This window comes from Neolamprologus multifasciatus, chromosome 16, assembly GCF_963576455.1.
Source record: "Neolamprologus multifasciatus chromosome 16, fNeoMul1.2, whole genome shotgun sequence".
In the NCBI taxonomy this organism is placed as follows: Eukaryota; Metazoa; Chordata; class Actinopteri; order Cichliformes; family Cichlidae; genus Neolamprologus; species Neolamprologus multifasciatus.
Window position 1 is genome coordinate 6,480,083 of NC_140454.1, and position 13,808 is coordinate 6,493,890.

At 41.6% G+C, this 13,808-nt stretch overlaps 1 protein-coding gene across 3 annotated transcripts in view; it reads left to right on the top strand.

Moving 5' to 3' along the window:
• gdap2 (ganglioside induced differentiation associated protein 2) overlaps nt 1–9,417 on the top strand; it is a 36,289-nt gene extending 26,872 nt beyond the window's left edge. For all 3 annotated transcript variants that reach the window (XM_085135754.1, XM_085135756.1, XM_085135755.1), the window contains exon 14: nt 8,553–9,417. In XM_085135754.1, the coding sequence (XP_084991880.1) occupies nt 8,553–8,594 (42 nt within the window). In that variant the 3' untranslated portion in view covers nt 8,595–9,417. The remainder of the gene's footprint in view (nt 1–8,552) is intronic.
• Nucleotides 9,418–13,808: the final 4,391 nt, after the last annotated feature.

Below are 13,808 nucleotides of genomic sequence, written 5' to 3' on the forward strand. Positions count from 1 at the left end.
AAATATAAAAATAAAATTATATTCTATTATTTTTTCATCGCTCAAAATTCTTCCGCGAGTCACACTCGCCGAAGCCGGTGTACCCGCCGAAACGCCGTGCATTTATCGAGACTTTCGACCCCAGGTAGGCCAATTATGGATCTTCGGATCCACATTATGTCAGCAGCTATTCTCCACCATGAACTATGTTAAAGACAAACACCGCTCACGCCTGACAGATGACAGCTTACAGTCCTGCGTAAACTGACTTCGTACAGCCCCGATTAGCAGACGCTGTGTGCAGAGGTTCGGGAAAATAAGTCTTATTGTAAACATATCACGGCAGACCGGCGATGTTTGCATGAACACGCTTTTCAGCATCTCTTTATTGACCACTTTTCACACACGTTTGCTGTACGCATACAGCCGGCTATAGCTTTTCACCTCACAGCCCGACACACACCACCAACAACACAACAGCACAGATAGCACAGACGTAAAGGCAGCGAGGCGTGATTGCGGGTGTGGCTCAGGTGCGTCCGCCTCCCCTGCAGCAGCGCTGCAGACCACGCCCCACCGCACGCATTAACCTGGTAAAATACATATTTAGGCAGAATTTTGCAAATATCTATTTTTAATTTTTCAGCAGCATAGTGCTTTTTTTACCAATTATTTTTTAAAAGTCAGGTCAAGGCTCCAACAGCCCAAAGGCGATATAAGGGTGGTGGCTGACAACAGTTTTTGTTTTCTACATGGATCATTTTAGTTCAGGTTGGTGTCTTTCCTTTTGTTATATTTCTTTAAGAGTTCAAAATGTGTTGATTACATAAATAAAATGTAATTTTCTCTGTAGCACTTCATGGATTTCATAAACAACACACCTTAGTTGTTCACACAAAGCATAAAGGTAAAAAACAATATATACAGTGTTATCTTCATTTTAGATGTCAAAAAGTATTTGCGGCTCCCAGTGTTTTCATTTGCGTGGAAACCAGGTCCAAATGGCTCTTTGGGTGTAAAAGGTTGCAGACCCCTGTTGTAGGCTGATTCACTCAGCGGTGGGAGCTCAACAATTTGCAGAGGTTCAGAAGTAACATTCAGTTATTATTTTCCCTAATTATTCTTATTTTTACTACCTGCCTACCTAATATGATATTAGAACAGAGTGTTTTAATACTGGAAAGTGGTTCAGCTTTTGCCACTTTAAAAACTTTTTAACATTTTATAGTTAAAGCCATACGTGGTTATAGTCTGACCATTACTAAAGTACTTTGTAAACCATCTAATTTGGGCCAGGTGTTCTTTTTTTTTTAGCTTTCTGACTTTACTGTGACAGGCACAGTATGTCAGTTGGGTGCAGCTGTGGTAACCCCTCCGCCTTCCTCTATAAGAGTTAGGGTTCATTTGAAGTACTGGCGAGAAATTCTAATATAGACACCAGAAAGTCGGTCCCACTTTCTCTAGATGACTAAAATATAGCTCAGGTGCTGAAGCGTGTGGTTTAAAGTTACAAGTGACCTGCCAAAATAATTATTTGATGCGTCAGAAACATCTGGAAGTTGCAGCAGATTATCCCAGTTAATATATTTTAACTTGGAAAATATGTCACTACATTTGGAGCGCTGATGTTTGGAGCCAGTAACTGACTTCCTTTGATAAATTAGAGTTTGTGTGTCTCCACCTCCCTGTAAGCATCGGTTTTGCATTTTCAGATGCCGAAGGACGGACCGTAACCCCGTTTAGCCTCACGTCAGCTCTCTGGCTGATGGTGTTTTAGTAGAAAACACCATATGTACTGATAAACATTAGACTTTCATATATTTTAGATTCATTACACACAACTGAAGTAGTTCAAGCCTTTTATTGTTTTAATATTGATGATTTTGGCATACAGCTCATAAAAACCCCAAATTCCTATCTCAAAAAATTAGCATATTTTATCTGACCAATAAAAGAAAAGTGTTTTTAATTCAAAAAAAGTCAACCTTCAAATAATTATGTTCAGTTATGCACTCAATACTTGGTCGGGAATCCTTTTGCAGACTGCTTCAATGCGGCGTGGCATGGAGGCAATCAGCCTGTGGCAGATTGGTGGTGTTATGGAGGCCCAGGATGCTTCGAGAGCGGCCTTAAGCTCATCCAGAGTGTTGGGTCTTGCGTCTCTCAACTTTCTCTTCACAATATCCCACAGATTCTCTATGGGGTTCAGGTCAGGAGAGTTGGCAGGCCAATTGAGCCCAGTAATACCATGGTCAGTAAACCATTTACCAGTGGTTTTGGCTCTGTGAGCAGGTGCCAGGTCGTGCTGAAAAGTGAAATCTTCATCTCCATAAAGCTTTTCAGCAGATGGAAGCATGAAGTGCTCCAAACTCTACTGATAGCTGCATTGACCCTGCACTTGATAAAACACAGTGGACCAACACCAGCAGCTGACATGGCACCCAGACCATCACTGACTGTGGGTACTTGACACTGGACTTCAGGCTTTTGGCATTTCCTTCTCCCCAGTCTTCCTCCAGACTCTGGCACCTTGATTTCCGAATGACATGCAAAAGTTGCTTTCATCTGAAAAAAGTACTTTGGACCACTGAGCAACAGTCCAGTGCTGCTTCTCTGTAGCCAAGGTCAGGCGCTTCTGGTTCAAAAGTGGCTTGACCTGGGGAATGCGGCACCTGTAGCCCATTTCCTGCACACGCCTGTACACGGTGGCTCTGGATGTTTCTACTCCAGACTCAGTCCACTGCTTCCGCAGGTCCCCCAAGGTCTGGAATCGGTCCTTCTCCACAATCTTCCTCAGGGTCCGGTCACCTCTTCTCGTTGTGCAGCGTTTTCTGCCACACTTTTTCCTTCCCATAGACTTCCCACTGAGGTGCCTTGATACAGCACTCTGAGAACAGCCTATTCATTCAGAAATTTCTTTCTGTGTCTTACCCTCTTGCTTGAGGGTGTCAATGATGGCCTTCTGGACAGCAGTCAGGTCGGCAGTCTTACCCATGATTGCGGTTTTGAGTAATGAACCAGGCTGGGAGTTTTTAAAAGCCTCGGGAATCTTTTGCTGGTGTTTAGAGTTAATTCGTTGATTCAGATGATTAGGTTAATAGCTCGTTTAGAGAACCTTTTCATGATATGTACATTTTTTGAGATAGGAATTTTGGGTTTTCATGAGCTGTATGCCAAAATCATCAATATTAAAACAATGAAAGACTTAAACTACTTCAGTTGTGTGTAATGAATCTATAATTAATGAAAGTCTAATGTTTATCAGTACATTACAGAAAATAATGAACTTTATCACAATATGCAAATTATTTGAGAAGGACCTGTATTTGAGGGAACAACAGACGAGACAAATCTCTAGACCTTTTCTATTCTCCTCTAAACCAGAGACGGTGGAAATGATTTCTCTGTTGTTCTTTGTCTTTTATTTTCATCTGTTTTCTCCCCGAGTTTAATTTCACCTGTTAAACCGTTGACTACAAGCTCAATTAAAATGCCCAGGATGCTTTCTGATTACTAAATGAACAAAATAATTATCAATAACTTTGATTAATCAAGATTTTTATCGTTTTAAGAAAAGTTAAGTTGATTATCCACTGATAACTCTGTCGTCACACCTTCCCCTCAGGTTAAGAGTGTTGGTGTCATCCTCGAGAGTACTCTTTCCTTCACGACACATAAATAATGTCAGTCGCTCTTCTTATTTTCATCTTGGTAACGTTACCCGCCTTCGTCCTTCACTTACTCCAAACAGCACCGCCGTACTTGTCAGTGCTCTTGTCACATCTTGTTTAGATTACTGCAGTTCTCTGTGGTCTACCTCATAAATCTCTTCATAAACTGCAGTTAGTTCAAAATCCAGCTGCTTGTATTGTATCCAGAATTGGATCTAATGAACGTATATCACCTGTTATTAACTCCACTGTGTCATTTCAGATCCTGCTTCAGGTCTACAATCTCTCTCTCTACTTTCAAATCGCGTCTTAAAACCCATCTATTCAGAACCGCATACCCTTCATTATGACTTGGTCTTGTCGATGTTTACCTTGATTCGCTTTTATAGTTTTTTATTTGTTTACCTTATAATCAATAAAAAGTGTTATTAATAATATTTTTATTATTAACTGTGGATGTCTGTTTATACTCGGAGCTAAAATATGGGGAAACATGACAGATTAATGGCACATGTTTCAGCGTGTTTCCTTTTGGCATTCACTGAGTTGCTGGATGGTCTTTAGTGGCATCAGCTAAAACAGACTGTCAGAGTAGAACGTCAGCATTGCCCCTATTTTGAGTACCGAGGAAATGTCAAACCCTGAGGAAGCATAGTTAGAATCAAAAACAACGTCTAGTTTGTTAGTTTGATGCAGTTTGAACTTAAAAAACGTTCTTGCATCATCCGATTCTTTGGAATAATTCACTTTTTCTTTGTGTTTTTTGAATAGCTGATATGTTTGTAAACCACTGTGGATATCCACTTATTGATGTTGGATTGCAGCAGTAACAAGCTTGTTTTCATATTTTGTTACTCGGGGTGGTTATGAATAAAAACACGAGGTCACAGAGCTGTAATAATTACTGGTAGATCAGAAAATGCACTTGTACATGAGGTTACCTGTACAATAAAGTATCATTGTTTCAGATTCAGGGTTTTGCAGGGAATTTAACTCCAACAGTGTCCTGATGCATCAAGACACAGAATCATTTTTTTTGGAACAACAATGTATTTTCCACTTTCAGCACAGCCAACAACCTGGGCAACATTGTTTATATTGACACCTACCCAGAAACACTTGTCCTGATGGAGTCCAGGAAGTAATTGCTCTCTTTGTTTGCTGAAATTGAACCTAACCAGGAGGTACCTTCTTAAACTAAATCTCTTTGGAAACCTCGGCCAGTTTGAACAGTCGTTACCTCTCACAGCAGACTCTGTATAACAGTTTGTTGTACATGCAGTGTGAGAGATGACTTCAGAATTGTCATTCGTTTACACCTAAAAGTAGGAACCAGGGCTTTCACCAAAACTCTATTTGCGCTGTTACTAACTACAGAGGTTGTGACCTTAAACTCATAAGATGATGCCACAGTTTTTTTTCGTAGCAGTCAAATAAACCCCGTATTGCAGGTTTGAAGCTTCTAAGGGGCGAAATGGGGGTTAAAGTGCGCCGTGTTCCAGAGCCTACACCAGAATGGTAAGGATGATATGACGTGTGAAAGAAAGTTGGCTACAGTTACCACTGAGCTTAGGGAAATTGAGATGGTATCGCTCATGTAACCACTCACCAGCCGTCCATTTTACTTTATTAGAAAACAAAAAAGTGAAACTTGCCTAATTCTTTGTTGGTAGAGTACTTATTTCATTTCATAGCACCGTTCAGCCTACTGGCATTTCACCATTGCCTCTCAAAATGGCCTCGGATCGACTTGTCTTTAGTACCGTTGGCTGTTTTCATATTTCTCACATTTGGCCACATTTATTTTAGCTTTGCTTGTCAGAGTTTGATTAAAGTTGAATCTATTATTTCTTTTTAATGCTCTAATAAGCCTTTTCAAGGCACACTGCCTACAATAGATGAGCTATTGTGTAAATGTAATTATGTAAATATTCTTCTTGCACAGAACTTGTTTGATTACAAGTTTAAATGGTGTATTTTCACATCCAAAAGGAGTTTTTTCTCAAAAATTTTTATTACTTTTTTTGACAATCTATGTGGAAATTTGTGGGCTTTGTGGGGCTTTTCCCCACTGGTCTACAGCTAAAATCCTTCTGAGTAAACATAATCTAACTTCATTAATTTTTGGCCTTTTTATGCTTAAAATTGGTTTCTTGGGCTCTTGTTGTCATGAGATGCTGTTAGTTCTTAGACAGCTACTTTGGTAAAAATGGCTCAGATGTGGATATGTGCTCATTTTATATGCTTGGGATCGTTGTCCTGTTGTATGATCCGTTTTCAGCCACGCTGTAGCTGTCAGACAGATGGCCTCTATCATATTTCTGTATACAGAGGAGTCCATCATCCACTCAGTGACTGTAAGGTGCTCAGGACCTGAGGGCCAAATCATCATCCAAATCGATACCTGTCTACAACCATCCTTGACAGTTGGTATGAGAGGTTTTGGTTTTCGTCCAATGTTTAGCTGTCCATTATGGCCAAACATCTCCACTTGAGTCTCATCTGTTCTAGAGGTTTTTGGCTCTGTTTACATGCAGCTTTGCAAATGTAAGCTGTGCTGCTGTGGACTTTTTACAGAGAAGAGGCTCCCAGCATCTCCCCAAACAAGCTATAGTAGTTTAGTCTTTTTCTAACTGTACCATCATCAACTTTTACATTATAGAGCCTGAGATGCAGCTCTCTTTGTTATTTCTCTGAGCATTGCACAGTTTGACTTTAGACCGAATGCTGCGATGTTCATTCCTGAGATGCACAACTGAACAGCAAACTGCCAGAATGTCTTCATTTACAAAGTGCTCACAGTTACTGCAAATCAACTCATCAAAAGCGTCTGATTAGCACCATCTGGCTGCTGCTTACCCTCTTACTTCCTATGGAAGCAGTAAAGGTTTTTCACAGAACTACAAAAACCTTCTTTTGCACATGAATATCTGTTGACCTCTACTCTGAGCTTGGACTTGAGCTACCTAAATCTAAAGCTGCATGTTTTTTTTGTTTGTTTGTTTTTAAAGTGGATCAAAATGTGCCTCAAAACCACTTTTAATTTTCTTTCTCAACATGCTGTCGACATGTAGCCGAGGGATGAACCAACACGTCTACATGGCGTAATATTCTGGTCAATTGATGAAACAGATGTTTCTCCGTGTTACAACACCGCACATAGACACAACATCTTGACCTGGTCTGACATTCTAGACTCTAAATAAATGTATTATTTGTTTAATCATCATTAACGTTCAATATCCATGCTGTCCTTTTTATATGATGTTTCTAATTAAATCTTCTCTTTATATGCGTTTTTGTGAAAAGTTTACAAGCTCAGCATTTAATAATAACACATAAATGTAAAAAATTAAAAATAAAAAACTTAAAAACAGTAGCCAATCAGCTATTTCTCTGTCATACATGGAGCCCGAATATAAAATTTCAAAGCAGACACATTCTGAAAAACCAGTAGCCTTTACTTAACTCGGCTGCACACCCACACCTTGATTCACACTCATGTTTTTGTGCTTGTATATTCAGTAAGAAGATCTTTTGCTTAACTAAAACTTGAATCTTTCTTAATGTTAGTGTGTTGACATAATCTTTAGCTTATCAGTGTAATTATTCTACCAGCAGAACAAAGCAGTCACGCCACACCCAACACTGCTGTTGTCTCTTCTGACAGTAGAACACTTTGAAGTTGTGAAAGACTGACAGGTGTAGTCAGATTACTGCCCACAAATTTTTCTCTGCATTATTAAAACACGTGCAGCAGCTAATAGGACAGCCTGCCCCTCCTGATACGAGGAATACAGCTTCCTGACACTTTGCTATATCAAGAAAATTTCAATTCAATTCAATTCAATTTTATTTATATAGCGCCAAATCACAACAAATGTCGCCTCAAGGCGCTTCATAGATACAGAGAAAAGCCCAACAATCATATGACCCCCTATGAGCAAGCACTTTGGCGACAGTGGGAAGGAAAAACTCCCTTTTAACAGGAAGAAACCTCCGGCAGAACCAGGCTCAGGGAGGGGCGGCCATCTGCTGCGACCGGTTGGGGTGAGAGAAGGAAGACAGGATAAAGACATGCTGTGGAAGAGAGACAGAGATTAATAACAGATACGATTCAATACAGAGAGGTCAGTTAATACATAGTGAGTGAGAAAGGTGACTGGAAAGGAAAAACTCAATGCATCATGGGAATCCCCCGGCAGCCTACATCTATTGCAGCATAACTAAGGGAGGATTCAGGGTCACCTGGTCCAGCCCTAACTATATGCTTTAGCAAAAAGGAAGGTTTTAAGCCTAATCTTAAAAGTAGAGATAGTGTCTGTCTCCTGAATCCAAACTGGAAGCTGGTTCCACAGAAGAGGGGCCTGAAAACTGAAGGCTCTCCCTCCCATTCTACTTTTAAATACTCTAGGAACAACAAGTAGGCCTGCAGAGCGGGAGCGAAGTGCTCTAATAGGGTGATATGGTACTACAAGGTCATTAAGATAAGATGGGGCCTGATTATTTAAGACCTTGTATGTGAGGAGCAGGATTTTGAATTCAATTCTGGATTTAACAGGAAGCCAATGAAGGGAAGCCAAAACAGGAGAAATATGCTCTCAGGTCAGCACAATAGACCTGAATGAAAGCGAGGGTGGGTTGTGATTCATGAATAATTTACTTACTGTTAGCATGTCCCTTCTGCAGCTGCTCCATCACATTATTGTCTCCCCAAAAACACTTCTGTTGTGTTTTGTAAGGGTTTGTTTATTTCTTTGTTGCAGTGCATTTGATGTCTCAGGGCCACCGTAGTATAAGTCAGATTCTCTTTGTGTTGGCAGTAATCACTTTAGTGTTACCAGCTTTGGCTCAAGTGATCTGTGCTAACCCAGGTGTTTGTTTTATTCTCATCTATAACAGGTGAACGGACCCTACCATCATTCAGAAGCTTCCGGTCTGTGACACGAGTCCAATCGAGTCTTTCTGTCCAAGCGGCGAAGTGGTGGATGTCTTTTCTGGACATGAGGTTTTCTGTGTGGTCTGACCTCCAACCTCCTCTTTAAGGCTTTGAACCTCAGTTGAGGAAACTCTTCTTTTGTTCTGTTCCTGCCAAAAAAGACCAAATGAAGAGTCGCAGTGCACATATAGCACGGCGCGGTCTGGTGAGCAATCGTTGTTACTCACCACAGACTATTTTTGGATCTGGTATGGCTCCTGGATTATGCCTTATACTGAGAGACTTATTCAGCAGTTTTCTCATACTGCCCAAAATATGAAGTATCACATCATAGCTGGCACGTAACTCAAAGGCTTTCCTGTGATGTGGTCGTATCAGACATCCTCGCCCATGTCTCAGAAGATGGCTTTTCAGATGCTGGAGTGATACGGGGAGTGCCTGTTTGGATTTCTACACCACACGAAGCGGCAGAAAGTCTGCAGTAAAGACAAACATTGGGTTTTGCTCAGCCGGAAGTTTTTCTCCACCTGTTTCAGCGTAATATGAGACCGTGAGCGCCGGCAGTCCAAACCGGAAAATTCCAGACAAACATTAATGCCGGGGAGATTTTCTTTGATTAAAAGCACACGTCAGCTAGCTAACATTCAATTTACATCACAAGGCCATCTTCATATTGTGCGAACATGTGAAGTTAGCTTCGCTTGGCACAGAGACTGAAAGAGGAAGCAGAAAAGCTCAGCTTAAGGTGTCAGAGTCACTTCAGCTGTAGCGTCAAACATTAAGTTAAATTCGCAAATATTAGAGGGAGATGCCTCTTATCGTCTAACTCCTAGCTGGAGAGTAAATAAACCATTTCCCAGATATGTAGTTCTGTTACTAGAAGCAGTGCTGAAGTACTTCTGCTTAGCATTAACAATGTAAAAAGCCCTGTTGGTTTTCCAGTTAGCTTTATGGTGGGCCTGAAAGGCAGCAGGGCATGTGTGCCTCTCCCAAACTTGTTAGCACCGTGTCACTGAAACGCATATTTAACCTCACACATTTAACAACATATGCCGAACATTAACTGCTTCCAGTCGTTGACTGCTCTAACTTAAATACTATAAAACACGTTAATTTCTCTGTTTCTGGAGATGGAACATCTGTAACTGTTTCTTGAAGCAGTAACTGGAATCATTAAAAGAAATTGGCCACTAAACAGTGATACAGTTCTAATAAGGCAGTGCCTCTGTAACCCACAACAGTGGAAACATGATGTGCAAGTGAACCTAAATTACACAAGTCAAAAGTCATGAGGAGTCCTCACTCTCACGAGCCGCCGTGAAGGAAAGTTATTAACTTTTTTTTGTGCTTTCGTGTCAAATCGCTCTGTTACTCAGTCACTAATTCCTTTGTTTGCACAGCTCGCTTCACTTTACGTTGTCGTCTGTGGTTTGATTTATCTTGGACTGCCACATGTGTGGGTGTCCAGATCAAATGGAGTGAAGTAAACTCTGAAAGCATTCGATCAATCATGATGTAGCATGTGTGGTAGCCCAACACTGACACTATCACCACAAATCTGGAGGGGAGGGGGGGGGGGGGGGGGGGGTTCACCTGTGTGTAGTTCTGCGTTCATCCAGGCCAAACATCAGGAACTCTGCATGCTTGCATTAAAACTGTGTTGGCTGCATGGAAACTCTTTAACCTTCAAGTGAAAACGGGGATGTTATTTAACACGAGCACACAGAGTTCAGCTTCTAACTTTTGAGGTTTCAGATAATGTGACGTGCACACTGGTGGGGGGTATATATCTCGTGTCACTTACTCCAGGAGCTTCTGTTTACGGTGTTTATAGGGCTCCTTCTAAAACCAATAATAAATGGCCTCGTGAGGAAAGCATGCACAGTCAGATTGAGCTGTTTAACGTCTTTTGTCGTTTTCCTCAGTGCTTTGAGTTCCATCCAGTGAAATGAGGTTAGTGTTCCCTCCTTTGACAAAATGAAATGTGCTGTCACTGTTTTACCGTCAGCTGACTCGGTCAGCACAGACTTGCTGTTAGACCTGTGATTATATCAGAATGTGCATAAATGAGCCAAATTACCTGTGTGTAGATGTGTCCTGTTTGGGGGAGGTTTTTTTATCATTTTAAAGTGATACGTGGAGGGCCTGGTGTTTGACATCCTCTGAGCTTTACAGGAAATGACGTCATTCATGTTTAAATTTCCTGTTCTTTTCTCTCTCTTTTTTTTTTTTTTTTTTTTTTTAAACACTTTGATCATAAGAAGTTTTTTTTCTTGATAATAACGGGCTTAGACTATCCTTTTAGAAACGAGCTGGTTGTATTGTGGAAAGTATTTAATAGCTGATGAAGAATAAAGATTGATTTTGGTGCTCTAGAAACATTTATGTTTTCAAAGTGACTTTTCTGCTTAGTCTCAATTTTCTTAATGAGCGCCTCAAAGTTTTGCTCCAATTTGATAAAAACTCCCTTAAAGTGTAATTTCTAACGCAACTCTGAATTCTTACAATCATCATTATTATTATTCAAGTGCATCATAATATTCCATTTACCTCGCAGCTAATGGATGAGGAGAGATTTGGTGCTAAGCTTGTGATGTGTGCTCTGCAGCAGCTTAGTTCTGCGAAGTGAAAATTCCTCACACGGTTTACATGAAGGGTATTTATGCAACTCGGAGAACTCCATGTTGCTTTGAGTTCAAGCAGTTTAAACCCACATTCCAACACATATGGTTTGGCTTGACTAAACAGTGAGGTACAGCTGAACAAAGGACGGCCTTTCAGACTGAAAAAGTCCATACGGTAAGTATTAATGTGAAACACTGTGATACATTTATTTTGATACATTTTATAAAATTGAAAATTCTTCGTGCTTATGTTTAACATAAAGCAGAACGTGACACTAAATAAAAGTAAGATAATTCATTCTTTTTGTGGTTCTGCCACATTTTTTCCTTCCACTGTTGTTTAAACGCGGTCATGTGATTGTTGGGGTTTTCTCAGGTTTCTCTGTATTATTGTCTGGTCTCAACCTTACAATATAAAGCACTTTGATGCAGCTGTTTTAATTTGACGGTATTTAAATTAAGTTGAATTGAACTGCGAGAAATCAGAGAAAATTGCAAGTCTGTTGACATCTCCACAAACGGAAATTCACATCCATTATACTTACATTCAGAGTCCAGCCAGAGCCGCATTGCTTAAAAATAGAAATTCTTTCACAAAATGACGTAAGCGCTCAGCAACCCTGCTTTCATAGAGGAATAGAACCACAAATAGAACCAGTTGAGTCGTGTCCCCTATTACAGAGAGTTGCACCGCAGGTGATTTGTACTCATCAGCACAGACTGTTAGGCGTCTGCCTCTGTGTATAAATTAGATGGCAATTGTTTGCTAACCTTAGCCAATCTGTGGGCGTTTGCATGGATGTGCAACACCTTCAACCTCTTGCTGACAAGCTAGTTGCTGTAAACACAATCAGTCTCCACCAGCAGAAAAAATTATTTTAATTATGTACTCTTTGTAATAAAGAATTAAATGAGATGTCTGTCTTGTGTTTATTTATTTCAAATTGTCCAGTAAACAACTCATGAATTTAATATGGCTTCAGGTTTTAGGTAATTAGCTGAAACGGCTGTTTGCACAAACAAGAAAGAAGTCTCATTTTCAGAGGCTGTTTCCAGATATGTGCGCTAATACAGATTTAGTACTCTAGTGGCAGCTGGAAAATAAACTCTTGTGGGCATGTTTGTGATAATGGAGGAACATGTCCACAAGGCCCACTCTGTGACTGTGTTTTTGGGACAGCACTACAGCCTTGACGACAGAGAGGAATACTGTGCTAAGTTCTGGTGTAGCAGAAGAACAAAAGACTGCTGTGATTAACGGGGCGTTTTAGAGACTTGTGAGTCTATCTGCATAAGAAATGTCAGGACACAAAAAGGGAGTAACAGCCACACAGCACTGTAATCTGGCTCATTTATATTTTAACACAGTGTAAAGATCTTAAAGTGTAAAATAATTATTTTAAAATAAAGGGATTCATGATTAAATCCCAGTCCATGGCTTAGATCCTCCAGGACGGCACATTAAAAGGTTTGCTGTGTCTCTCAGCTCGGTCTCAAAAGCATTGAAGAGATTCCAGGAGACAGCAATTGCTCTAGGAGAGCTGACGAGGACCATAGAAGGTCCTTAAGAAATCAGCAGAACCGGTATCTACTCTTATGTCTGAGGAGGAACAGTGTAAGCACTGCCAGAGTTACAGATTGACCTCCAGCAGGCCGCTGGTGTGAATGTCTCTGACCAAACAATCAGAAACAGATTTCATGATGGTGGCCTGAGGGCCCCACATGGGCTTGTGGGTCCTGTACTCACTGCACAGTGCTGTGGAGCCTAACTGGCATTTGTAGTTAGAGAAGTCACATCATCAAAGAAGATGTACTGTTAAAAAGAACTACGCACCTTGGCTAGATAATGAACTTAAGGCTGCAATGTCAGAAAGCGATATAGCAAAAGTAAAAGCACATAAGTCTGTCAGTCAACAAGAGTGGGCAAGGGGGCGAGGGTACCTGGACCCGGGGTATAGAGTATGTTTGGGGAGTGTGATTGTGTGTACATGTCCATTTATGTTTATCCCTACGTTGGGTGAGTGCTGAGTGTTTGTATATGTGTGCATGAGGGTGGGAATGCATGTTTGTGTCTGTATGTGCCTGTTTGTCTGTGTCTGTGTGATCAGGTCGGGTCTTAGACTCCACCTCTCTGGGAACTACCAGACCCTCCAAAGTGTGGAGGCCTATCTCCCCTCACCACACTCCCTGCTGGTGACTGATGCCCTCAGGGGTCGGTGCATTGGTGGTTCTTGGTGTCCGGGGCTGGGCGCTCAAGTATGTACCAGCTCACTCCCGGTGGCTACTTGGCGGGGCCTGGCGCCTGTTGCTCGGTCAGGCCTCTACCGGGGCGCGGAGGGCCCTCGGGCCTCCGGCCTCTGGGCCTGCGGCTCGGTTCACTCTGGCAGCCAGCTGTGCCAGAGTGAGCGGGCATGCCGGTGCAGCCCCCTCTAGCTTCTGCCCGGTGGATACTGGGTGACCCCTCGTCTGGGGATCCTCAGCCCTTCCCATGAGGGTGGCACAGATGCCCCTCCAGTGGTCCTCCTTGGGCTCTTGCACTCTGGGGCCTCTGGATGTCTGGAGGCTGGATCTCCTCCATGCCTGCTTCATGCCCTG